The sequence below is a fragment of the Pagrus pagrus genome, assembly GCF_965226575.1.
Source record: "Pagrus pagrus genome assembly, chromosome: 7".
In the NCBI taxonomy this organism is placed as follows: domain Eukaryota; kingdom Metazoa; phylum Chordata; class Actinopteri; order Spariformes; family Sparidae; genus Pagrus; species Pagrus pagrus.
In genome coordinates this window covers 17435798-17462902 of record NC_140191.1, presented here as the reverse complement: position 1 = coordinate 17462902, position 27105 = coordinate 17435798, and the positions used below count along the sequence as shown (strand labels likewise).

The window sequence follows — 27105 nt, the reverse complement described above, 5'->3', positions numbered from 1 at the left end:
GTTGCGGCTCCTCGTCATACTTCAGATGTCTGTGAGTTATTAGATATTACATTACATTTGTGGGCTTCCATTTTTGAAGTCTTGAGTCTGGCATTACAGCCGTCGTCGTCTTTTTGTACAGAGGGTGAAGCTGGGGAGGATATAGATTGTATAACACCACGAACCTGAGGACACGCCATGGTAGCAATTTGTCAATCCAAAGGTTGCCACGCCCTAGAGCATACCCTGCTTTATTGTTTATTTTATTCTAAATGGAATAAAATGATCATGCTGTATTGAAGAAGCTTTGAAACAAGCAATTGAGACTATAAACTCATTAAGAAACAGTTTACTGAGGTAATAAATCAAGTAAGAAGTAGGGTCATTTTCTCATAAGCTTACATTCAATCAGACTTATTTTTGAAACCAGTGAAGTTGCACCCTGCTGGCCATTAGAAGGAATGCAAGTTTAAGACACTTTTTGCGTAAAGTAGTTAAAACTAGCTCCACCTCCACCAGCTACAACAGTAACAATGATCCAATGACGTCATATATAATAATGAACAGTAACAGGGGACATTTTACTGCAGAACAAGTAGTTTTAATCACAGTTTAATTTTTTTCACATCTGTGACTGAAGCTACTGTTATTGTATTAGAGCCAGTTTGCAGTGCAGCTAGCTGGACTACCAGTGGAGTGTTGGTGTTTACGGCGCTTGCACAGGAGCTTTGGATCGCTGGGAGAAAGAGGTTTCAGGCACCCAGCTAGCTGGTTAGCATGCTAACTTCAGTAGATATCTCTTCAACACAATCCATAAACTTCTTTGACATAATGTCAAAACTGTAATTTTAATTGTCACATTCTGTTGATCGTTTTAGTACATTTTTGAATGTTTTGAACTTAAATTCTTACATATTGCACAAAAACTGTTCCACTGGTGGCCGGACATTATCATTTTGTGATATTTTGAGCTTTAGCACTTTGTATGACTCTGTCTGAACTGCCTTTTATACCTCTCTCTTCTTCTTTCTTTCTGTTTCCTCTCGAAGGGTCACTGCTCTGAGCTCTGACAACGGGAGGCAGCTGGCATGTCACGCCAACAACCCCGCCCTTTTCCGGCCTGTGGAGACCACAGTGACCATGAGCGTGTACTGTGAGTGTCTCAACCTGTCTGTAAAGTGACAGTCAACACCCTCTCTGTTTAACAAAAACACACTGGCATACAAACACACTCAACCGCACAGGAACCCAACCTCGGGGAGGCCCAAGGGTATCCGGACTTGTGCACTCAGTCTGCGTTAGTGGTCCGAGGAGAAACATTGAACCTGAAGGCAAACTCACACCTACTTTAAGACAACATGAGTGTGACTGCCTCCAGTTCTCAAAGCTTTCCCCTGGTGGACTGAGATTGATATGACCAAAACAGGAGGTCCAGGCTGTTTTCCTACTGTAAAAGTGTCCGCAGTGTAAATTCATGCACCGACACTGCAATTAATTCTGAATTAGTTTAGCTCAGATTTATTTTATTCAGTAATCGTAACCTTTTTTACACCCTCAGTCTCATTTCCCCAATGTTAACCAAAACACATAACCCAATTATTTTACCAACTGAGATGGATTACATCAGCGAGGCTTCAAGTTCTGAATTTTTTAACAGTATTATAATAACTAATGTGCGAAGCTAAGGCTACCGCCGTTAATAATGATGAATCCTGCAAAACTAACCCGGCAACTTTTGTGCTCATCAGCTCAAATTAAATTTAGACTCCACTGAGGCAGGAGGGGAGGCACTTGCTGTTGCCTTTTCTTTCATGTTATTATCACAAACTGCTTGACATTATATAATAAAACGGTTACAGCGGCACACAAAGGTGAGCTGACACACTTGCTTTCTGTGCCTCTTTGTTTCGCTTTTCCTCTTATTTGGCGAGGTAACAATGAAAGCCATCGCCGCTAAATCCACAAACAGTTTGACACCGCAGCTCCTGTTTACTACAGTAGGTTTAGTATTTTCTACTCTGTTGATCAGTTGAAGTAATTGATTGTTTAGGCCTGAGAGTCCACCCACCTGCTTCTCCGGGGCCTAAATCATGTTGTTGATTAAAGTGGAGCGTGGCTGCTGACACCTTCTGCTGCCTCCAGCTCGGCTGCCGTATTATCCACGGGCTGACTAGACACCTTAATGTTGTCTCTATCTATACTCCTCCACATTAGAGGCTGCCGCTGCTGTTTTAACAATCACCAATAACCGTGAGCACTCCTCCTTTCCTCTCCATCCCTTTGCCTGGTATTAAACAACGCGGGCTCTGTGCTAAGTGCTAATGTTGCAGAACTTGGGACCACCGCTGCAGTCTTACTCAGCATGCCAGCCCATCAAAGCCAGCGCGGTGGCCATTTTCAGCCAGGCAGATTGTTAGCAAGGTGGCAATTTGTCACACTGGCCCAGGGTCTGCAGACGGCTCTCTGAAACTGATTGCTGCAATAACAAAGGCCCGTCCTCCCCTATTTACTGCGTATATATTTTATTCAAGGAGGCTGTAATTTATTCATATTTCACGTTGCCTTATTACTGTTTGAACATCTGTTATTTTGCTTTATGGACTTGATCCAGCTCACTGCTCGCTTAATACTTAATGCTTTCATCAGATCTGGACCTCTTATCCCACAGTCATGTTCAATGTGCCCAATTTATTGGCCTTGTCGCTACAAATAGGCATGCTCCCCACTCAATTGCAGAGAGCGTTCTCATCGCAGCGCAGTTTCTTTTTTATGTCGTCCCATTGATGGTCACTCCATCCTGCTGTTCCCCTGAGTGACTACATCCCTTCTCTTCCCATCTCACCTTTTTCTCTTTAGTTTTCTATCGTCCCCTTTGCTATTCCCATTTGTCAAGTCCATTTTTTATTTTTGTCTCTCGCTTCCTGGCAGTCCCACCTCAGCCTCCAGTTATTGTGGGTCTGGAGAGAGAGGAAGTCAAAGCGGGGAGAGTGCTTGTGTTGGAGTGCGTGTCTCATGGTGGAAACCCCCTAGCCACTCTCCACTGGACCAAGGTAAATCTTCTGCGCCATCTGTTAAGGAGGCTTTGTAGCAGGCTGTCACACCGACAAAATGAGCTATTTTAGTTGAAGAACTTGCAGTGGAAGCATCCCATTGTTAGTCGCTTCTGTACTTCACCATATGGGGGCCTTGCAAATATTCAAACATGTTCTTGATGTTGCCTTTTTCACGTGTACATCTTCATGTCAGAATGGTGAAATTCTGTCCACAATTTGGGAGGAGGACATCGAGGCGCAGAAGTCCAGCAACGCCCTCCGCCTGAAGATCACCCCGGAGGACAACCAGGCGGTGCTGTGCTGCGAGAGCGTCAATCTGGTGTCCCGATCCCCTCTGTCTGTGAGCCGCAAAATCACTGTGCTCTGTGAGTGAAAATAATGCATAATATCGTGCACTGCACTGAAACACACACACACACACACACACACACTTACACACACAAAGCCCTGGCAGGACTCGAAGCGATGGATTATTAAGGATATGGACATGAGGCAGAGGAATATAATAAGAGTCTTACCTCCAAAAACCAATTCTTTTGCTGTCCCAGCATAAATTCTAATGCTAATATCATTAATGAAACTAATGGTTATTATGGCTGCAGCCCATATTTCCCACTGCCTCCAGATTAGTATCAGAGCGTGCTCTTTCATTGCTGCTACACTAATTCAGCTGAATTGCTTCAATGCTCAGTCCTGAGGCAGTAAAGCCTACACTTTGTGCGACAGTAACGCCCATGGTTAATAGATTATACTTTTCTCTCTGAATATAAAATGTTTGTTTCAGCAACAATAAAACAAATACAGAATTAATATTCAGCAGCCCTGGTGCGTTGAGCCTAACAATAGCCTGATTTCCACTACAGAGCCAGACAATGTAAGTCAGAGCTTTAAATGCTGCGCGATTGATGCTCCTATTTTATGTAAATATGCTCTGAATTAACAGAAATCTCTTGCTCATGCTATGTAAAGGTGGCTGAAGGTACTCCAGTGCTTTCCTCACCAAGGCCCTGGTGCCATGCCTCCCAGTCATCCATTCAGGGATTTTGAAAATGAGCCGCTGACTGCCTGACTACGCTCCAGGCACTGGCAGAGGCTTGAGGGCACAGAATACGTCTCACCGGTGTAATATGAATATGCCTCTTTTACCTCGCGGCACCTGCGTAATTTCAACAGTCTTTGTGTGTGGCATGCTCAAATGCATCCCATCCTGTGCCTCATGTGGGATAAGATTTACATACGTGACCCCATCCTTCCTTGTGTCTGCCTGCTCAGTCCCCAGCCTTTGTATTCCCCTGAAGGCTTTATGCAGCTGCATCACTTTGCCTGCAGCTATTGTACCCCGTCTCCCCCTGTGGTTAAAACGAAGCAGACTTTAGAAACCACACTGAAAACCTCCTGAGAAAACAAGTTGCCACTCAAAGTGATTTTCCCTCTCCCCCTTGATACAGCTCAATGTTTCACATCCGAAAATAGCTGCGCTGCCACTGTGATCAGAATAGGTAGCTGTTGAATGTGCTACTCACGGAACAATATTTTCACTGACATGTCTTTGCGTGCGTGCGCGCACATTAGTCGAGCCCGCAGAGGTGAAGCTGGTGGGTGAGCTCACAGCCATCGAGGGGCAGGACTTGATTCTGAGCTGCTACGCCACTTCCAGTAATCCCCCTGTCCAGATCCGCTGGTGGCTGGGCTACAAGGAGCTCAACACGTCTGCTGTAACCATGGAAGAGGTGAGACGAAGTTGAAATGTATCTACAGTATCTGAGGAGAAGGCAAAGAGAAGTGATGCCAGCAAGAGACAGTGCACACAATGAGTTATAATTGGGGATCATGCTGGCCGGTAAAGTGGATACTGGAAAAGGGCATGTTTTTGTTTCTTTTTCTGTAAACACAAGGCAAAAAGCATAACAGATAAAGTGCAAAAGCTTTGCCCTTCACTCAAGCTTGCCTTTACTGCACCAACAAAAAACTTTTAAAATGCCTCCCATTGAATTAAAAGAATCCCCAGTATGAAATGTGACCTCATGTGAACTTGCTCAGATGAAAGAAAAACAGTATGACCATGAGCAGAGTCTGAATAGGCCCCGCTGCAGCCTCGCAAATGAATCAGCAGCCGATTCCAAAAGGAGTATTCTGCAGCTCCTCTCCTCTTTTGTGTATGTTAATAAGATCAAAGTGAATAAAAGCTGACACAGAAGATGAGCGTTATTAAACAAGCTCTTTATTCATCTGGCAGCAGCATTTTCATTTGATCTTACACAAGGCACTCAGTGTGCCGTGTGTGAGCTTTAATGCATCTGAAACAGTGTGAGGTTAATGAAGACTGACGCTCCTGTCCAGTGTCTTTGTTAGTCCTTCTGACTGTGGCTTTTACAGTAATCACCACAATAATAGCTTTAATAACCAGATGTGCTGCATAGGCATGGCCGCTATCAGGCAGGTGCAAAATGACGCTTTGCTCAATTTATAACAGCGTGCAAAGCAGAAAGAGTCAGATGAATATGCTTATTTATCACAGACCATGCACAACATCAGTTATTACAGCGGCTAATTTGCCATCTGTATTCGCCAGCACAAACCATTGTGGGTTGTTTTTCTCTCTGATTTTTTTTTTCTAAACGAAGAGTGAGAGTGCCAGAGACCAAGGCTGTCTGTCCCCCCCCTCCCCACTGAAATGCCATGTGTGCTTTCTGTCTGCAGGGAGACAATGGTGGGATGACAACCATGTCCAACATGACCCACAGAGTCTCCCGGGAGGAGGACGGGCTAGAACTCACCTGTGAGGCTTTCAACAAGGGCACACACTTCTCGAAGACCCAGGTCGAAAAAATCAGCGTCTACTGTGAGTGAACTATGAGAATAAAATTAGATTTGGCACAATTTTTTTTTTTTACCAAACACATATTCATCTTAGTTCATGAGAGGTCATTGGTAATTAGACTCTGAATGTCAAGAAATGCAAAAAAAAAGGCAGCGATAGCTCATGACATCGAATCATTGACACAGAATAAGTGACTATTCTCCCAGTTGGAGGACTTTCTTTCTGTGCAGATTTTCTATTTGAAAGTATTTCTTGTCTCTGGTACTGACTTCAGCTGCTTTTCAAAGTCTCTAAATACAGCTTTAAAAATGGTTTGCCAAATGTGAACGGTCAGCAAAATCAGGTAAAATCCTGTAAAGATTATCTCCCAAATTTCAAACTCTTGTTCATCCTTTTACAACAGACCCCCCTCAAAAGGTATGGCTCGATGCTCCTCCTCAAGATGTCCCCCTTCGCTCAGGGACCACGGTCCGTCTCATCTGCTTCTCCACTGGGGGGAATCCCACAGGGACTCTGACCTGGTTCAAGGTGAGTGTGTGTGCTGTTTAAATGTGTGTGTGTTGTAGCTGTCTAGAGTGCTTCTCCATGTAATATCCTTCCTTCCTGTTTTAGAATGGAAGGGCCGTGCCTGATGCATTGAAGCAGACGTCCTTCGATCGGGGCGTGGCTCGAGAACTGGTCCTGGTCCTGACAGCGAGCGACAACAAGGCCACCTACCGCTGTGATGCCAAAAATGTGGCGAAGAAGACCATCTCTGCCTACACTAAGCTCCCGGTTCACTGTGAGTTAGACTGGAGCTCTAACATATAAACACAGCGCGATACTCCAGTCAGCTGAGACAACAAATTATCATTGTTGAGTCTCGTTTCAAGATCGACAAATACCAACGCTTTGGGTTAATGGTTCAGGTCTGACAGAGAACAGCTTGTTGATTCAATTATGGAAAAAAATATATATTTCTGAGTTTGTATTATTACCTTAATGATATTGCAAATATTACATTTTGGGTTTGAATTTATTTTCCAAAACTACGTAGTGCACCTTCAACATCTTTTTTTTCTTTTTTGCTCTCTCCATAATTCTCCAGTTCCAGCAGTAAGTGTCAAGATCACAACCAAACAGACAGAGCTACGTCGGGGCCAGACATTAACTCTGGAGTGTGTGTCTGGAAGCAGTAACCCTAAGGCTAGCATCTCCTGGAGTTTGGGCGCACTCAGGTCAGTGGTTGGACAGTCTCAGATAATGACAGGTGTTGATAGAAAAAAAAATATGTGACTAATTCAGTATCCGAATGAGAGATGTTCATCCTGTTACACTTGGCACTATGCATGATTGCCTTGTGAACTTCAACTCCCCTGTTGACTGGATTTCCTGGATGGGGTGTGTCCCAGGTTCCAGGGAGTGGAGCAGCCACCCAAGGCGGCTCAGTTTGGTGGTGTGTCAGTGCAGAGCTCTCTGTCCCTGAACCTGACTTCACAGCATCACAACCAGAGGGTCATTTGCCAGGCCTTCAGTCCAGTGCTAGCAGAGGGCGCCAACACATTCTTCAAACTAAATGTGTTTTGTAAGTAGAGGGCGAAATGTTTCTTGGTTTGTTTCCTTCTTGCTTCCTGGCGAGTGACCAAGAGATGTGGTTTGCATAAAACCTAAACGATGCATAATGATGATCCATGATGGCGCGGGTGTAAGCTGCTTTGCTGGGCTACTTTTCGCACAGAAATGTCAGCGTACACTATGTGTATGTGTGCGTTTTTTTTGTTTGCTGGAAACCTTTGTTGTGATTTGTGGGTCTGTTGAGCTCTGCGGCAGCGTGTCCTAATTGTGCATTTGCTTTGCTGCATGGCCATGTTTGTCTTTGATGCCATTTCACAGGCAGCAGCCAGCCACTGCTTCAAAGCTTGGTGCTGTGTATGAGCATGAAGGAATGTCACTGTGTGTTTGTGCAGAGCTGCAGTTGGACAACAGTCCTGTCACTCGTCGTTTTAATGCCTGTCCCTCTCCCTCCCTCGTTGCCTTACTCCCCCGTCGTCAAGTATGTGAAGTTGGTTAGATCTGGAATTATTGGCGGGATGTCGGCTTTCTACCGGTTTGACTCTCATTAGTGTCTCTTAACGCTTTCATGCTCAACACGTTTTTTTTGTGGGTCTTTGTGCTCTTTCTTGTTGTCATTTTGTGAGCATGGATTTTCTGCTTGTGTATTTTTGGTCTGACTCCAGCTTCTTCTTTCTGTATATGTGTGCGTCAGACCCGCCAGAGTTCAGTCCAGAGCAGCCATCGCAGGTCCAGGTGATGGAGGACGACATGGCAACCATCCCACTGCTGGTCTCAGCTAACCCAGAGGAGGTCTCCTGCATTTGGCTGCACCGCAGGGAGAAGCTGGTCAAAGGTGATCCGGGGCTGTGTGATGGCTCTATAAACCAGGTCCTAGTTGAGCTGAGCCAGCAAGTAAGCACTCAGCTCTGCCATTCAGGGCCTGAATAAAACATGGCAGGTTAGCCAGCATGGGACCCTGCCAAATGTGATTCTCATTATGGCTCTAATGTATGCAGCCTAAATGAGGATTGCTGTCTCACTGAATACAACACAACGTTTCTAAACCTGGCTTCTCCTCGAGGCCGGTGTCATCGGGGCCCTGCTGCACCCACTCCCTTTCTCTGTTAACTCTCTTAGCTCCATCATACACAGCCCCCGCCATGAAATGACTGTATCCTGAATGTAGAAACCCAGCTATTACTACGTTTTGATTGCTGTGGTACAGAAGGTGTCTCTCACGCAGCCCATTGTTGGCTTGATGTGGGAATCCAGCCAGGCCAATCAATAATGCAGGATTAGATGTCACTTAGAGACCGGTGGCCAGAGGACATGCGGTTGATGAGCGTGTAATGAATACTTAATTTACCATTGGTTTGCATGTGTGCGTGCGTGTGTGTGTGTGTGTGTGTTTCATGCTTTTGTGAAGAGGGGGATCTGAGGTACCACTGGCCGGACGACAATTCACTGGAGATCAAGAATGTGACAAGGAAAGATGCCGGCGTTTACACAGTCAAGTGCACAAATGAGGAGGGTGTCGACCAGACCTCAATCACGCTGGACGTTCAGTGTAAGAACACACACACGGAGAGTGGATGAGCAGACACACACATTTGTCAGGTGTGCTCTGATCAAGAGCTTTTATGTTTTATGTTGAAGACAGGATTCCACTTAACATGAAAACAATATACTGTATATACAATATACTGTATAGAGAATATATAATTTGATATATTCAATAATAAATAGCAAGAACATCATTAAATATAAATTTAAATATATATGAGGATGAGACTACTTTCAAACATAAACCTGTTTCAATATTCTTAATATCAGTGTAACATATCGTTAAAGGGTAAAAATATTGTAGTACCGTTGTTAAATTGACACGGATAATGAAGGAAACACCCAGAATGTCAATATACTTGATCTACATATATAAAAAATGTATCTCTGTTGCATATTTACAATTGTTTAAAGGGCTTAATTGAAGTACCACAGAGCAGCTACCAGAGGGAAAACAGAAAAAGAAATGAAAGTAATAATAATGATAATGATTTTTATTCATACAGCTGTTTTTATAACAACGTTACAAAGTGCCTTAAATTGTTGAACCAGGATTTAAAACATTTAAGGACTGCAATGAGGTAGATAATAAGTGTAAATGAAATTGAGTAAATCACCCAACAATAACATAAAAACACTAACTACAATATTATTAAAACAGATCGGACATTGATAAACCACTGTGCTAGCATTGATAAAAAGCTTTTTAAAGAAATATGAGAAGTGATTTCTGCAGCCTCACATCCTGAAAAGGAAAGCAAAGGGAGAGATAATATTGAAACTATTTTATTTTTTTACCTTCCTGCAATCCATTCATAATTAATCAATCTTTTTCAGGTTCTATCATGTCATATTTGCAGGTATACCTGAGGGCGGTCAGGGTCACAAATCAACCACACCATTTATCTCTTTTGTAGCCGTTCTTTTTGTTAAGATATCGAGAATGAGCAGAATTTTCCTTCACACTATGCACTGGATTTGAATTTGTATGCCACAAAGAGCATTTTTGAAGCTGTAAAGCATCAGAACCGTCTGTGAATCCACACACCCTGACACACCCGGACAACAACATTGACTTTCAGCTCCTGTCCAGCAAACATGCCTCATTAATTAGGCCTCCATGCAAGGCCGTGCACCTCCACTGCTGCCCCGGGCCCAGCCTCGAGCTCTAGGCCCTCTGCCCCGATACTGATGATTTAATAATGGAAGTGTTGAAAATGTAGGTCTGCCCGTTTCACCAAAGCCCATGGTACATGCCTAATGGATTCCGCCATCCTGATCTGACTGGGCCTGACAGTTGTAGATATTCATTATGTATGGAGGATTGTAGTAGCTTTTATGGGTGGCGGTGTAGCCCACTTAACAACGTCGGTCTTGGTTAGCAGGCCAACACGGGTGGATCCCACCAACCCAGAGGTCTCTGTCTCTCTAGTGTTTCCCTCTACTGTTCTTCAAGTGCGAACATAGGTTTAGACAAGTAGGCACTAATGGTCTTATTGTTGCGAGTACATGGCACTCATGGGAAGTATAAAAAGCTTGTGAAGTAGAAGGAGGAGAAGAAGAAGAGCGCTAGCAGCGGAGAGGAATCAAGGGAGGGCGAAGTGGTCAGTCTGTCATAGTCCATATGTCGTGGAGCGATGTGCTCTCAGCGGAGGGCCTTGTGGGTCAAATGGCTGATTCTCAGTTTGGGTGCAGAAGCATCTGTGATCCTCCAACATATAGAGAGGTTAATGGCACAGCAACTGAAACACAGAGGCCAATTAAGACAGGGTTATGAACAAGTTCAAAGGCAGACGAGTGTAAGAGTAATTATAGCAATGCAGCATTCCTGTTAAATGGTTCGGCAAGTGATTTGTCCCAGGTTGGCCTGTTAACCTTTGCTCCCGCCTTGGCCTTGTCCCGCGTTCTTCCTCCCAGATGCTCCCAGTGTCAAGGCAGAGAAAGACCCTGTGGTTGTGAAGCTGGGGGAAACCGCAGACCTGATATGTGTGGCAGATGCCAACCCTGTTACATACGACATGTTCGCTTGGAAATTTCTGGTAAGAGCTTCACCCGCAGAGAGAAACACGGCCATCTCTGAATTATATTAGCTCTATCTGGCTTCCTTTCTATTATTTTATCCTTTTGTACCGTTTATCACCGGCCTTTCTAAATGCACAGATGCACCATATTTCACTGGCTCTAACTATCCTTCCACCCCACCTCTTCCTACTCCACACTCAGCCCAAATCCAGAAAAATAGCTTTCATTACTGCTGCGTGACTAAAGGGCACATTCGTCAATGTGGCGTGGTCTCTGTATCTACTGATGCCTTCTCCGGTCTAACCCACCCCCTGGCAGTTCTGCGTGTCCTGCTTTCAACCTGCACAGCCCCTCCTTTTTCTCTTTCCCTGTGGCTCTCCAACCCTTGGCATTATCTTTCTCTGTCCTCGGAGCTCGTTCCCCCGACGCCCTTCTCATCCCCACCTCGAGCCCTGATGGTTTCCTGCTCCACTCTCCATACCTGTCTTGCTCTCCCTCCCTCACCCAGGAGGAGGGGAGTGCGTATTGAGGGATCGCTGCTGTCTGCCGCTGATTCCCGCTCACTCTGTCTTCCACAGGGAGAAGGGGAGGTGGAGATGGGAGAGGTGACTCAGGAAGACGAATCTGGCCTTCTGACCATCCATGATGTGACTCGGGCTCATGCTGGTCTTTACCAGTGCACGGCCGATAATGGCATAGCACCTGCTGCCGCTGTGGACGTGCAGCTGGTGGTGCAATGTGAGTTTGTAGCATTTATTCAACAAGACATACATAAAGATTTATTAGTTGGAACATGTACCTGTCAATTGTGTCTGATTTCTGCGTGATTAGCCTCCATGCTCATCTTGTCTTGTGCAGTCAAACCGGAGCTTCGGAAAGGAGCCCAATGGAAGAAGGTAGCAAGTAGAGGGGACGGCACCACCACAGCTGAGGTGGTGTGCCAGGCAGAAGGTATTCCCCGTGTCGACTTCTCTTGGGAGAAAAACGGTGTTCGCATGGACTTTGAAAACCCCAGGTCAGAGAGGAGGCATTATTCTTTTTTTGTCATTCTTTCCATTATTAACTTCAGTGCTTCTGTCAGCATTTGGTTACATATTGATGAATCCTTATAATTAGATTCATTTTACCCCAATATAATATATTCCTTTGCTATTTCTTGCCATTTCACCACTAAATCCAGATTTAGTGCATTTCATACTCTGCCTTTCACTATGCAAATACCTGTTTAATGCTTCTTTGATGTGTGAAATTGGGTGACTTAGTGCAATCTGCAGGACATCACAATCCCTGCTGTCTGCCTGCTCAGGATTTATCTCTCTTTCTCTGTGTGTTTGTGTGCGTGTACGTGCATGCTGCAGGTATGAGGAGCTGACCGTGAGGGAGGGCTCCTTCCACACCAGCACAGTTCGGGTAGTTAATGTGAGCGCGGCTCTGGACTATGCTGTGTTCAGCTGCACCGCTCGCAACTCACTCGGGGAAGACAAGCTAGACATCCAGCTCGTCAGCACAAGTACTGTATATATGGGGATTTCTGTGCGTGTATGGGTTTCTGTGTCTGGGTGGCTGAGGTTCTCTCCACAACAGCCTTGGTCGAAAAACCATGTGTCCAAAAGGTCAACTTTTCATGAGCGCTATCTTAGGGTTGTAGTGATGCATTTTTCAGATAACCCAATGGGTCTTTCAATGGTTTAGTTGACCTCAGATGTAAGAGAGTTTTCTTATTTCATAAAGGACCACTTGATCCTTCAGTTGAGTTTCATATTCACCAAATTCAGATATATGCGGCTTGTCCTTGGGCTGCAACAATACGATAAAAACGTATCAAGATTCTTTTCAAATCGCATCAAATGACTGTTTTGTGTGAAAGGTTCACAAATAGCGATGTTTTTAATGACTTATTTCCCTGATGTTAAGATTAAAAAGACTAATTGACTAGTCTAAAACCAAGAATACAATCAAACATGAGGTGCACTATGCAGTTTTGTAGAATAAATTCAGAAACTCAGAAAGGTAAAAAAAAAAGGACCCAGAACACTGTTTGAAGCTTGAAATGTAAATGATGTGTTGTGTTGTCTTTAAGGTCAGTTTGTTCATTCAGTTTATTCACTCATAAAATTGCTTATTTAGTTTGTTTAGGCATGATAATCTAGTTAAGAATGTGTCCCAATAACTACACAGTGCACCTTTAAACATTGTCTGTTGCATCTTAGACGCAACAGTAAACTGGTGTGACCATTGATAACAATTGCCTGGTTTTTTACAAAGTAAATATGAATTTATGAATATGAAGTTTGACTGAGAAGACATTTCAGTTTCAATTATGTAAATATGCAACTGATTTTTGTGTAGATTAATGAAATATTAACAATACTTTCAACAGACAGTATTTCTGGTGTCCACTAGTGAGGGAGTAACATTGAAATAATAAAATATTAATGCTGAGCCACTAAGAATTAATGTCCAACTCTGCAGTTCCACAAAGCTTTAGCTGCTTTTGGCCACTTTTTGCACTTTTTTAGGGGGTTATCTGGCCGCCTGTGGACTATATAGTTAAGTCTTGTCGGTCTCACCAAAAAACTCTCCCAAATCTGCAAACCGCCGGCAGCTATTTCCACTAAACAAGCATCGTGTACGCTACCTGCCCACCATGAAATGTGAGCGAGCCTAGCTAAAGCAGTGGATTATGTAGAAAGTCAAGCATCGAGTGATAAAAAGACCCAGATTTAGCGGACTAAACCAGAGCTACAAGACGAGTGTATATGGGATATTCACTGGCATTGGTAATTATTTGCTAAAGCAACCCGATAAACCTGTAGTAGTTATATGTCAAGCCTGGGTTGTTATCAGTTCTTTTAGAGGATTTCTGCCCCCTAGTGGTCTAAAATCACCCAATGCGGCTTTAAATGGCAAATGATCAAAGTCAGTGGTTAGGGCACACAACATGTAGGGATTATGCATATCACGTACTTGGCACCAGCATGCACATTTTTCCTTTGGTTCTAATTTGGCAGCATCTCAAAATAATTGTGTCTGTGCTGCTTTGTCCAAGCTTTATCAGCCTTTTCCAGCAACATTACAATAGTGTGGGAGGGCCATTGAACATGCAGAATTCTGTAAACTGGAGAGAGTTGTTGCTCCTGAGTGTCAGCCCTTTAAGGAACTCATTCCGTTGCTCTATCTCTACCTTATCGTTTAGCCCGTAGCACTACTTCACTTCTCCCTCAGATAATGCTGCAACGATATGCTTTGCTCTCCCGGCGTGCTTAGACCTCTCTGCCTTGAAGCTACCGCTGTATCCTTGCACCAACTGCCATTATCAGCCCAGTCGTGCTCTCAGCGAAGGCCCACAGCCATCATTGGACACATTTAATGTTTACTATAAAAACCATAAAATACAATCCAATATTGGCCCTGTTTTTCCCCAGTCGTTTTTTAGCGCTGTGAATATTCATAATTAATCTGACGCAGTGATAATAAATTTTATATGCTTCCTTATCATTTTAGAGCCCAAGAGGAAGAGAGGGTTTTTTCTTCTTCTTAGCATGGTGCTTTTTGGATCTGAAGGAGACGAGATCCAAATAAGGCTGACCCCTTTGCCCTGGAATCTTATGAGTGGAGCTGATAGTGGGAATTATTTACTCTGCAAACTGGGCTGCAGCCCGGAGGTAGAGACGAGCAGAGCATCCCCTTCTTATGTTGCTGCTCAACTATCTCTCCTCCTCCTCTCCTTGACTATCTCTCCCTCTGCCCCCAAAACCACCCTTCTTTTTTCCATGCATGCTCCAAATGCAAAATAATCCACTTTCCCCTTCGCTACCCTGACTGAAGCAGTGCCTCGTGTCAGACTGAAGGCCCTGGTTAGCCTCCTTTGATCTCCGTCCACAATATTGATAATAATCAAGAGGCTTCATCCTTCATTGCATGACTTAAATTGGACAAATCAGCCACTTTGTTTTGAGAGGGATCAGCCGGAGCACTCCACTTGTTTCCTGGTCATTCATACAACAAAGCGCAACCTTGAGAAAGCGGATAAGGGGTGATGCACTTTTAAATAAAATGCAAAAAGCTGTTGTTGTCAAAAAGATGTTCTGTGGAGTCGGTGGAATAAACTATGATTAAGACCAGATCAACTGTTAAAAAACAAAGAGGCTCTGGAAGATCACTGAAAAGTTTGACCGAAGTGATCAATTTTCATCATTAAATCTCCCTAACATTAAATGTTGTTGTATTTAAAAATATGTGATGAGTGAGACAGTTAATAACAACAACAAATCAAACATTTGTCTCTGATGTAAACAGTTATTTCTGGTCCTTCTGGTGTGCACGTCTGATGAGAATAATTGTGTTTACAAACACACAATTGTATGACTAATGGGAAATGTGAGGATACCTGAAATCATTCTATTTCTATACAGAAGAGCATCCGCTCTGCCCTCACTTTTAGTAAACTCATTTCGTCTATTTATAACCGCTCCGAAGCAGAGAGGGAGGCCGGAGGGGAGGCACGATCCTATAGGCCAGCATTGCCTTGTGTGTTATTTCTGCAGATATAATCACTTGACTATCTCCATCTCTCAGCGCCTAAAGCCTTTTCAAATATCCACCTGTCGAGTGAAGGTGTTCTGCTCTTTGTCAGTACTCTCTCAAAATCAAGAGCGCGGTTGCTTTTTTTCCACATTCCTTCTTTTCTTTTGGCCTCAGATCACCCAGATCCTCCTACATCGTTTCGGCAAGTCGGCGCTACCCACGACTCGGTTACTCTGGAGTGGATCCCTGGCTTCAATGGCGGTTTGCGGCAGAGATTTCGTATCAGGTAAGATGTTGGTTTAAAGGCAGAATGGGTAGAATTTGTACTAGGGATAAGCCCCTTATCCCTAGTACAATGGCTCCTCTCGGTTGTGCTTCATACGATCTGGCACCTGGTTGCTGCCTTTAGAGTCCTGCCCTTACAACCTGTGTGCTGTTAGTTGCTCGTGGGAAAAGACACTGCTGACTTGTTAACCACTCTCTACGAAAACAACTGAAGAGATTTCCACATACCTTGGATGGAGGATCGGTCTTAGCCCTGACCCCATTAAAGGTGCAATATGTAAGAATTTTGGTAGAAAACATTCAAAATTGTAATCATCAACAGAGTGTAAAGAAGTGATAGTTTTGACGTATGTATTGTGTAGCAGAGATATATTTACTGAAGTTGGCATGCTAACAAGCTAGCATCAGCCAGTCCCGGCCCAAAGCTCCCTTGCTAGCAGTATAAACACCAACATGTCCAATACTGACATATTGCACCTTTAACTTAAGGGGATGGATCCAGAAATGTTTTGTCACTTACTTTACTTTTGCGAGGTAGACCATTTTATAAAAAAAAATCATTTTTGTTCGGATCCTGATAAAAAATCCAGATCTAGCAGATTTCAATCTGTTGTGATAGAGGTTAGTGTTTGTTCAGTATATGGTAACAAATCGAAGAGATAGAAACCTGCAACTACCCCTGGTGTCAAGCTGAGATAGTGTTTGTAGTGTAACTTTCTTTCTCTTTATTTCAACACATTATTCTTCCACAACACAATGGAGATTATGATTCCATCTGCATTTTTCTGTTATTGTTATTGTTAAAGTGATACAGGGCAATCAAGTTTGACACTGGATTAGTCTTGAATGGATTAAAGGGGACTCTTGGTCCTTGGTGGAGCTATGAGCTCTACTGAGTGCCTTTAAGAATGACCCGCTTTCATAATCAATTAACTGTACTTGACAGTAACTGTTGGTCAACAGATACCGTTGGGATCAGTCAGCCAGTTTCCTCTACATGGATGTCTTTCCTCCCAGAGCAACAACCTTCACTGTCACCGGCCTGCAGCCTGCCACCACCTACAACTTCTCTGTCAATGCCCTCAATGCAATGGGAGAGAGTGGCTATGCTGACAACAATGCAGTACTGACCATCACCACCAAGGGTCAGTCTGGAGTAACCCCTGCTTGACACTGAAGGAACTCCACTGTACAACCATCTGTTGATCTATAGATGTGACATTTTATTTTGTTTACAATTGCGTGTATGCTTTGTGCAAGACATGTACGTTTTTATAATCGTCTTTCTCCCTCTACAGAGAGACCGGCACTAGAAGTCCCAGCAGATGATGACTCAGATTCACAGAGTAAGTCTTTTATCACAACTCCCTGCAAAAGCTCTTAAGGGCAGTTGGAAATTGCTGTTTGCACAGCAGCTAGCTTCATTTGGCTAAATCATGTTAATGTATGCACCTCCAAGGCTGTTAATGTTTGCTCTACGAGAGTAGCGGTTGTCATGGCACCCAACCATACTTTTTCCCCTCTGCTAGTCTTTAATCAATAAAGACAATTGAGAGAGTGGCTGGGTCTGTCTCAGTCAGTTTTTATCTTTCCGAATTTCCATTTTACTTCCTCTTTAACTTTCATTGTTATGCATTGAGCTAATGTTTCTAATGTTTTGTGAACTAGTTACCAGTGGGCTGCCAGCCTATTTGACAGTCGTGTTCACAGTGGTGTTTGGAGTCGTGCTGGTGTTGAATTCGCTAGGCTGCTTCTTTGGAGTGAGGTGGAAAAAGAGGCGAGGCCAGACAGGTAACCGTGATGATCTTTTCATCCGTGTACGTGAAAGTCTTTCCTCCATCACTTGCTGTCATTATAACGTCCCGATTCCTCAATAAAACTCAAAAGAGACGACTGCGAACCATGATGCAACTGTCAGCTCAGCCTCTCACTCTCCTCTCATCTCTCCATCTCCTCTTTTTCTATCCGTCCATCCTGTCTCCTCCTCTTCTGCTCATCCTCCAAGCCTCTACCTCTTGCCACATTCATCCATCCAGCTGTCACTTCTGCATTTCGTCCATATCTTTTATCTCATTTGCTAGCTTTATGCCCTTCTCCTAACTCTCCTTCTGTCTCTTTCCATTTGTTCTTCAGTCCAACTGTCAGGTTCGCCCCTCTCTCTCTTTTATTTTTCATTCCTCACCTCGCTCTGCCCTCTGGTTTTTTTTACATAGATTTTCACAGTTTTCGTGTCTTTCATTCACTCTCACTCTGCGGCCCTGTTATTGCCCCGATCAATTTCAGCGCTTATGAGATGATGCTCCCCTCTTCAAGTTCTAATTTCCTAACACTAAGCCTCTTTCCTCCTGTTCCTGTTCCCCCTGCAGGGGGTAGAGGAGGCAGTGTGTTGGACGGAAAGAAGAATGAGGAGGAGGGGTGAGTTAAGGCCCTGCAGTAGAAGTAATAAAGAGACACACATCCAATCCACTCTAAGACGTCTAAGACCTGATCCATTGGCTGACCCAGCTACCATAACAGCCAGAAAGACTAAAAAAAATCCTCTGTCAATATCCATTTATATTAGCAGCATCAAACTTGCACCACCATCCTGCAATAAAACGGTACTGTTTTTTTTTTCCCGGGTGATACATGATGAAGAAAAAGTTGCCATGTGTGCTGAGTGTTTTCATCTGTGTTAGCATATTGGGGATTAACAGTACCTGGGAAATGAATCGCAAAAGTCAAAGTGATTTTCTTCCATGTAGGTCCAGTCAGTCAACTGTAAGCAACTCCAATAAGTATGAGAGCCGAGAAAAGATCAACACGGCAGCCCAGCGCACCCTCCTCATCGACTCTGGATCTGAAACAGACAGCAATGTCTACGAGAGCTACGGGGCGGTAAGAGAGGAGCGGGAGAGCGGAGGAAGAAAGGGAAGAGCGGGATGAGAAAGAGAGAGAAAAGGGCAATTGAGAAAATATGCGGAGACAGAGATGGCTGAGTAAACAGATGAGGGGAGGAAAGAGGTTAGGCAGGGGGGTGAAGGAGAGGAAGTGGAGAATTCAGCCATAACAAGGAAAATGGATAGATAAACTAATGAAACCTTTAGCTGTGCATAGAGATGGAACATAGATCAATACCTCACAATTAGCATTCAAAATACGCATCGATCGCCGAGGAATTATCATTTTGTACTTTAAAGGGGCCAACGAGGATCTGAACCTTAAAGAAAACTGTTGAGTGAGGTAGAAGAAAACAGATAGCGGCGTACTGTCAGGAGGGGGTATAATGAAGGCTCACATCCCCACAGAGGCAGGCTTTATCTCTCCCCTAATTTAAAACAGCACATACCTGTAAGGGTTGGTTCAGCCAAATTACCAAAAATAATCTATTTTCTCATTTACCTGTCGTTGTATCAAGCCGCGAGTGCTGATAGTCACAGTTTTATGCTGCATTCACATGGATTTAGGTAGACAGGCAACACAAGGCGAATGGAAGAGGAAAACAAACAGTCCAACAGTAAAGGCAGGAGGGCAAAACGAATCACGTAATCACGTGATCTCGTCGATCTATATCGACAGCCTTCAAGCGATGCTCTTGTGGTCAAACCACAGTGGTTCAACCAATCAGTGCCCTATGAGGAACTAGTTGAGGTGTGATGACCAGTGAGAGAAGCAACTGTTCCTCTGATGTTCACGTAGATGCTGCTATAGCATCAGTGTATCAGAACTGGAGAAGATATTTAGTGGAAAGAAGAGCAAAAAACAGCACTGAAGTAAGAGTTTGATTTACCAACAGGCTCTGTGGAATAAAATATATCAAACTAGAGTTACAGCTTTGCAGAACATGCAGAATATTAAGATGCCACAGTGCATTTAACCTCTGACCTTCTGGATATCTAATATTATAACGTCATCATTTTATCCTATTATACATTTGTATGTCTGAATTGAATAAATGTATAAATTTTTGAGTTATGGCCAAAAATGTGGCCTTGACCTCTGACCTTTGGCCATGAAAATCTTATCAGTTCATCCTTGAGTCCAAGTGGGCATACTGCACCAAAGTGGAAACAATTCCCTCAAGGCGTTCTTGAGATATCACGTTCACAAGGATTGGACTGACAGATGGGCAACCCTGAAAACATCTCAAACACCTCTGGCTACGGCTCGATAGAGGCAATAATAAAATGAATGTTGATTCCCACTGAATCATTAGGTCAGTCCTTCATGTCCAATAATGACAGAAGAACTGAAAACAAAAATTATTAGCTGCTTGTTGTCCAGATCACCCATTTCTTTAATGTGTCATCTGGCTGTCAGTTCCATCGAGGAGGAAAATGTTAAAGGATTTTTTACCATCCTGCTCTTGTCCACTCGAATGATATCGAATTTTCTATATACTGTCTGCCTGAATCTGTGTGAATGCAGCATTATTATTCCTGGTTTTGAGATTTCTGCCTACACCCCAACACAATGGAGATGGTCCTCACTGTATACAGCAATAGCAACATCTCATCCACTAAACAATGTCCCTATTACTCTATTTTCCACAGACTTCACTGTGAACTATTTTCATAAAAACTTCATCTTCTGCCTTCTTTGGTAGTTCAAAATAAAACAGGTCAAAGCAAATCTATTATCCTCTCCACTTGTATTGGCAAGGAGGCAGAAATCCTCAAGAAAGAAAAAAAAACACACATCTGCATGGTTGAATTGTTCGAAAGGTCACTGGGGGAATAATTTGACCGAAATTTGCTGCAACCCCATCTGCAAGTGTGTAACACAATGTGGAAAAGTCATTTACATGTACGATCAAAGGTGATCTGATGCTATCTCATCTGTTTCACTCATTCCAGGAAAGTTCCCATCATTATTATTACCCAACTGGTGACTACATGCCGCCTCTCAGTCCACACCCTGAGGAAATGCGCAGGCTGGGTGAGACAAAAGAGTAAACAAGACAACAGTAAATACACCACATCCAAAATGATGCAGTCTGTGCCAATCAGGAACTGCTAAATCTGTCCTTGTCTCAACCTGAGGCCAGAAACTTGAGTATTTCCTGATTAATCTCCTAATTGGCAGTTTTCCAAGTGCATTTAATTAATAAGATTCCAAATGTATTTGTCCATATTTATGTTTTGCGTACGTGTTTCCATGTGCTCTGAAAGATGTCACCCACCTCTGTGCAGACTCTCAGAGCCATCTGTATGAAGACGTACGACACAGCGGCCTGTACCAGGACATCCTGGCTTCCTCTCTTACTTCCCCTATGCCCTTGTTTGACCATAGATTGCCTCATCAATGGAACGAGCGGAGATCAACGACTCACCCTCAGGTCCGTAAACAAAACCCAAACCCATGATGAGAGCTCCTATTTGATACATTATTCACACTTCACATGCACTCTGTTTCTCAGCAGGGCACTGAGAGAGTGAAGCAGTTCATGGATGTTCGACAACCGCAGAGAGATTCTGATCTTCCCTTTGAACTACGAGGCGAATTAGTCTAGAAAGATCAGTTCAGAGCAAACAAATACACTATGACAGGGCTCGGGATTCAGTACAGTGTTGTATGGCAGTGTGCTTTTTTCTCTTTGGATGATATCTAGCAGGTCACTTTGAATGAACTTGGCAGCAAAATGGAGGATGCTTTCATATGTCAAACAATACAATATTTCATTTTCAAGTGTTTTGAAATTTTGCTGTGTCTATTGTTATCGCTGAACCATTTTCTCTAAGGTCCGAGTTGAATTACACTAAGGCACTGTATACTAAAGCTGAGAAAAACCAAGAAATGACTTTAAAAAAACAGACTTGAGACTCCACTTGAGTGCTTTCATTTTTATTTCAATCTATTTTATGCTGGTTAGGAATGTCTGACAAGCTGAATGCATTCCTTCCCTTATTATCATTTCGCATCTAGTATGTGCTGCTGTGCCATTCTTCGTACCGACTTCGGCTGTAGTAACTTCACAAAAGGACAAACAAGACAATCACTGAGTGTAAAGTCTGTGGTATCAAAATATGTGATGCTGGATAGACTACATCTAATTTTATCAGGCACCTGAAAACACACCCTGCCTGATAGGTGAGTCACTTGGAAATTTGAAAGTCACGTTAGCATCTACGGACCGTTAGCAGACTCGTTTAGCTCAGCATGACCTATCTAACATTAGGTTGCTAGGCAACGTTACAGGCTTTTTAGGCTAAGTTAGACTGGGTTTGCGAGGCTAGAGCGATTTGTTAATTTGCCATAGATTACAAACTGTCATTAGTTGGAGGCCCAGTGTAATTAGACAATATGGCTGTACTTAGTTATTTAAAAATAGGTTACAGTTATTAACGCATGGCTAATAATGTTAGCAATAATTTCCTGTTCCCCTGAGGACCTCAATAGTCAGTCTACACTGTACACTGCATTCAAATAGCCTGTTTAAAGATATCATATACCCAGCAGCTAATTAATGCTGACACTATGCTAAATAAAGGAATGATTATAGAGTACATGCCTTGAAGAGACTTGACTTGGACTTGCAAAAAAGACTTGTGATGATGACGAAATGATGCCGCTGTACTGTACGTGCCCAACACGGACAGTTTCTAATCTGCAGAATGCGCCACAAGCAGTTACTCGTTCATATTCTTCTCCCTCTGCGATCTCACTCGATTTCCCCCCTCTCTTGACAACGCATTGTTCTTTCACCTTTCACCCCTTTCTTGGAGCCAAGTCACGGTCACTACCCAGAGTCCCCCCCCCTCCGGCCAACTTTGGCCCGCAGGTAGAAATGAATCAGTGAGACACAAAAATAGTCTGACAACGCTGTGCTTGGCACTGGGGCAGAAGCAGCACAGTGCCTTCCAAGCAGACAACATCCTTTCTGACCCATCCACCGTCCACATATTCCAACATGTATCCAGATAGGAACCTGACAACAGTGGCCTGCTCCCTCCTCGTCTGATACAGCGAGTTACAGGCCTCACAGTTAGTCCTCGGGAATCTCTACAATGGGATAGTACTGAGTGGTATTTAGCATGGTTATGTCTTCAGGAGGTAAAGCCATATCTAGGGCCAGACTCTAATCCTGTTTTCTCTCGGATTGAAGTTGAGCTCACAGCATCAGTGAGAGAGAAAAAGCATGCAGGGAATTTGTCTCACTGAGGGTGGACAGTCAAAGAGAGATAGGGACAGGAAGAGAGGGTTAGGCTAAGCTGCTAGTGGGGACACTGTTAGAAAAAGCCCCTCTCTCTTCCTTTGGTTTTCATTATTGTTTAATTTGTAGTTCAAGAAAACGCAGATGACTGTGTAGCTGTATACCTATGCTCTAAAACCCATGCAACAATTAAAATCTTTATTTACAGAAACAAAAATTATACAAATATAAAATCTAAAAAATATATATACTAAAATGGTTTCTTTTTTTATAACTACGATAAAAAGAAATCTTTGTGATTGGTTTGCTTTCTCCACATGAAAGCATCGTTCGTCAGACGAACGTAACTATTCAAGGGCTTAACCCTGCAATTTTACCGCGTTCAATCAGGGATAGACTGCATGTGTGGAAGGGGCTCTCGTTAAAGCTGTAAAATTAGAACTAGATTTCTGATAAAAGTATATTTTTAGGAGAGCTCTCAAAAGATCGTACTGACTCATCCTAATTTCCTCTGGCAGGTCATTCCACAGCCTCAAGGCCTTGACTGTCTGACCAGTAGCTGTTGCCATGTACATTTTTAAAGCAACAAAAGATGCTTCGGGTTGGTGTCGGACCCGAGCTGCCAACCAAAAGTGTCAGCGTTTGACGATCAGGGGATCGTTCTCCAGGAAGTTGCATTTTGTTGCTTGTCATTAAAAACGTGCAGAACACCAGCAAAAATAGATGCTGTCTTCCTGTATTATAGTAACAGGGTTTGTGAGCTCTTTGTATTTCTGTAACTTCATCTTTTAATGTCGGCTGTGCAGAGATCAGAAACTTCCTCAAAGTTTCCATGGCTCTTTTAGGTTCCTGCTGCCTCGTAGTATGCACAAACAGTAACTGTGACTGTGCTCTTATTATATCTGTGCAGAGCCGTTGTGCGTGTGCACTCTGTTCCTGCTCCCAGCTTCTGCTTTTCCCTCAAGGACGATTCGTCACATCAGTCTCATGAGTACACACATGCACGCACTTAACGCGGACAGCTCAGCACAGGCGACACATACAGTGCAATGAGACACACATGGAAAGAAAAATAACAGTCTAATCTTCATTCGCCTCAATAGAAATGTCTCCCTTTTGATGAAGATGTTGTGGTAGCTGCTTAATGAGTTCTCCAGCTGAACCAAAGTCCTCTTTATTATGTTGTTACTGAAAAATATGCGACTAATTTTCAAAGCATTATTTGCCCTGAAAATATTGACTTACTTAGGCTTTGTGAGGGGTGGTATTTAAATAGTGGTGAGGCTGTTATTGCCCACACATTTGTCCAAACTACACAATCCCGTTTCCTCAATGGGGCCCTGACTGCCTGCAGATAAATCTCAATGTTTCACAGAGCTGCGTTCCCTCAATTAGGCTCGCTATTCTCCATCATGAGCTGTCAAGGTATGTTTGTCTCATTACTGAACAATTGTTTAAGTTCCTGTCAAGCTGACTGCAGAGTTCATACCAAAGCCTGTTCTTGATGCATCATTTCGGCTCAGGCAGAAGCAGTAATCTGCTAAACTGAAAGTTTGACAGCTCAATACTGTATGTCAACTGCTATTTTTCCTCACTTGCCTCGTGAACATTTTGATGTGTTGTGTTCAGAAGAATCTCAAGGGAGCTCCAAACATGCAGGCTGCATGAGTGCACAATTAAGTCAAAAGAGAAACAAATAAGAGACTTTAATTACCTCAGCTCAGAGAGCGTTTTCACATGTTGTTGTTTTTTTTGGTTTTTTCTCTCTCCTGAATGTTTTATATTTTGGAAAAACAAATAAGAGATTGAATAATGCTCCGTTATCATTTTAACAGGTTGTGCTACCAGTGGGGAGCTAATTCAAATTTAACTCAAATATCTGTAAACCCTGTCATTGCTCTCATTTATTCAGATTTTTCAATTTGAACTACATAGAAATCAAATCAAACGCAACCGCAGGTTTTACAAATTAGAACATGATTTTACTGGCAGTTATTATGACTCACTTTGTGGCTGCGTCTCCTGTTGTCAGTAATGAGTTTGTTGTTTGCTGTCCAATGTGGATGAAAGACTACAACTTAATAAACACAACGGCAGTCCATGAAAGATGACTACAAAGTAAAAACACGATTAATTGTTCATTTTGACGAGGGCTGATCTGAAAGCATATTGAAATTAGCAGAGCGTGTGATCCTCTTCAATAAAAGATGATTTTGATGACAGGCCATAGTGTGTGTGCAGCGCCAGACCACATGGAAAGAGTCAAAATGAGAGTACAGCACAAAAGATTGGTATATAATAGACGAGTGTCTCAGAGAGAGTGCTTTATTAAAACACTCCACACTTACAGTCCACATTTGTCTCTATCGCAGATATGGCAGGATTTATTAAACCAAATTCAAATCCAGACAAGCATTTCTCTCTGGCATTTTTCCACAAAGATAAACAACATATTGTTAAAAGAAAAACATATCTTTTCTTCAAGTCCCATTAAAACCTGGGTGTCTTTTTTGTTTTTCATATGTAAGCACGTTTAAATTCACATGTCTCTGTCTACATCTAACCAATTTAAATGCACACCTACTTCCACTCAGACACCAGGATGAAAAGATGAACAAAAAAGAGAATAGCAAACGGTTACTATTTACTCAGTCATTACATTTTCACATTCATAAATTACTGTATTTGGAAAAACCTCATCATATATACCTGTGTCTGATGTATGTATCTGAATGTATTGTCTAATGTTTATCTACACATGTATGTAAAACTACATCCAAACACAAAATAAATATTGTCTGATGTTGAAAAATAAAATGCTGAGCCAAACGTTGTGATCATCTAAGTAATCAAAATGCCCAACGAGAATGATTAAAACAATGGAAACCGGAACTACTGACTCACGATTGTAAGCCTCTGTACCCCGGCCAAGTTGCTGTTCCTGTGTTGAATAATGGCCAGATCATATTTTCATATGAATTGTTGAGTAATGCCAGAAATCTAGAAATCTAATCAATTCATCCTTTAAAAAACAAAAATTCTTCAATCCGTCTTGAGATGTCACATTCACGAAGAATGGGACAGATGGATGGACAATCCAATAACATAATGCCTCCAGCCACGGCTATCTTCAGCACAGAGGCATAAATGTTGGTAAAGGTCCAGTGTGTAGATTGCAACCAGCTAAATACCTGTCACTTCACCCCTCCTCTACAGCGGCCATCAAAAATGTGACATAAATACATAAATATAATGTATGACAAATTATGTAAACTACATATAAAGTGTATGTTCCTGTATGTCTCACACATCATTACAGCCTATGTGTTGACTTTTGCTAACGTTAGCTAGCAAAGTCAACGCTGCTGCTTACGCTTGCTGACGTTAATGTTGCTAACGCTAGCTAGTTAACATTAGGGCAGTGTTGGGCACATACTGTAGAACTCAGCGTTTTGTTTTTTTTCTCCATTATTTATTTATTATTTTGAAAAACGATGAATATAATACCTGCCAAAGAGCCTCTTAAATGGTAATCCCTGGATGTTTGAAAGGGGAAATGTTTGAACAGACCTATGCTCTTCATGGTGTTTACAAGCAGATTGTGGTTGGACACCTGTAACTTGTAATATGAAATATTTTCGACATAATTGTTGTTATTTAGTATCTGAAAACTTGAGAAGAAGAGAACATTCTTCCGAGGAAGGTCACAATACAAACTGAATGAAGAACACCTATTAAAAAGTGTTAACAATATTTCAGAGAAACCATAAAAATGTGATGGAGGACAAGTCGATCCAATAGCACTCAGGACAAAGCCTGTCCTCTGCTAGCGCGGATGAATTGCAGTCTTTGTCTGCTGTAACAGTCTAGGTTTGTGCTTCTCAGTTGGGTAATGCAGTTAGGTCAGAAAACACATGCTTCAATCCTGCAGCCTTGAAGCAATTGTTGAAAAACCTGGAAAAAAAACCCCCAAGGATTTTAAAATGTTGGGTATGTCACTGCATAGCTGGAATTCAATGTGATAAACAACACCATGGTCATATGTCATGGAGGTAAGTATGGCTGCTTGGTAGCAAAACAGGGAATTTTTAAAAATGTACTGCTTTGTCAGATGCCTATTGAGATAATTGGTATTTAAGTTCTTTGTCGATGTTTTCAATGTCAGTGTGCTCAAGGGAGGATATTTCAAA

The 27105-nt window shown here is 42.8% G+C and overlaps 1 protein-coding gene across 1 annotated transcript in view; it reads left to right on the top strand.

Annotated features, from left to right (window-relative positions):
- Positions 1-21453, top strand: part of nphs1 (NPHS1 adhesion molecule, nephrin) — a 38534-nt gene extending 17081 nt beyond the window's left edge. Inside the window, exons 6-29 of the mRNA XM_084357560.1 lie at positions 1029-1132; positions 2908-3029; positions 3226-3397; positions 4605-4762; positions 5733-5874; positions 6257-6381; positions 6466-6634; positions 6941-7070; positions 7245-7417; positions 8099-8239; positions 8813-8953; positions 10867-10988; positions 11550-11709; positions 11830-11986; positions 12330-12481; positions 15673-15784; positions 16747-16928; positions 17082-17129; positions 17452-17574; positions 18150-18198; positions 18528-18660; positions 20619-20700; positions 20955-21100; positions 21182-21453. Of these exons, the coding sequence (XP_084213686.1) occupies positions 1029-1132; positions 2908-3029; positions 3226-3397; positions 4605-4762; positions 5733-5874; positions 6257-6381; positions 6466-6634; positions 6941-7070; positions 7245-7417; positions 8099-8239; positions 8813-8953; positions 10867-10988; positions 11550-11709; positions 11830-11986; positions 12330-12481; positions 15673-15784; positions 16747-16928; positions 17082-17129; positions 17452-17574; positions 18150-18198; positions 18528-18660; positions 20619-20700; positions 20955-21100; positions 21182-21274 (3136 nt within the window). The 3' untranslated portion in view covers positions 21275-21453. The remainder of the gene's footprint in view (positions 1-1028; positions 1133-2907; positions 3030-3225; positions 3398-4604; positions 4763-5732; positions 5875-6256; positions 6382-6465; positions 6635-6940; positions 7071-7244; positions 7418-8098; positions 8240-8812; positions 8954-10866; positions 10989-11549; positions 11710-11829; positions 11987-12329; positions 12482-15672; positions 15785-16746; positions 16929-17081; positions 17130-17451; positions 17575-18149; positions 18199-18527; positions 18661-20618; positions 20701-20954; positions 21101-21181) is intronic.
- The last annotated feature ends 5652 nt before the right edge of the window (positions 21454-27105 follow it).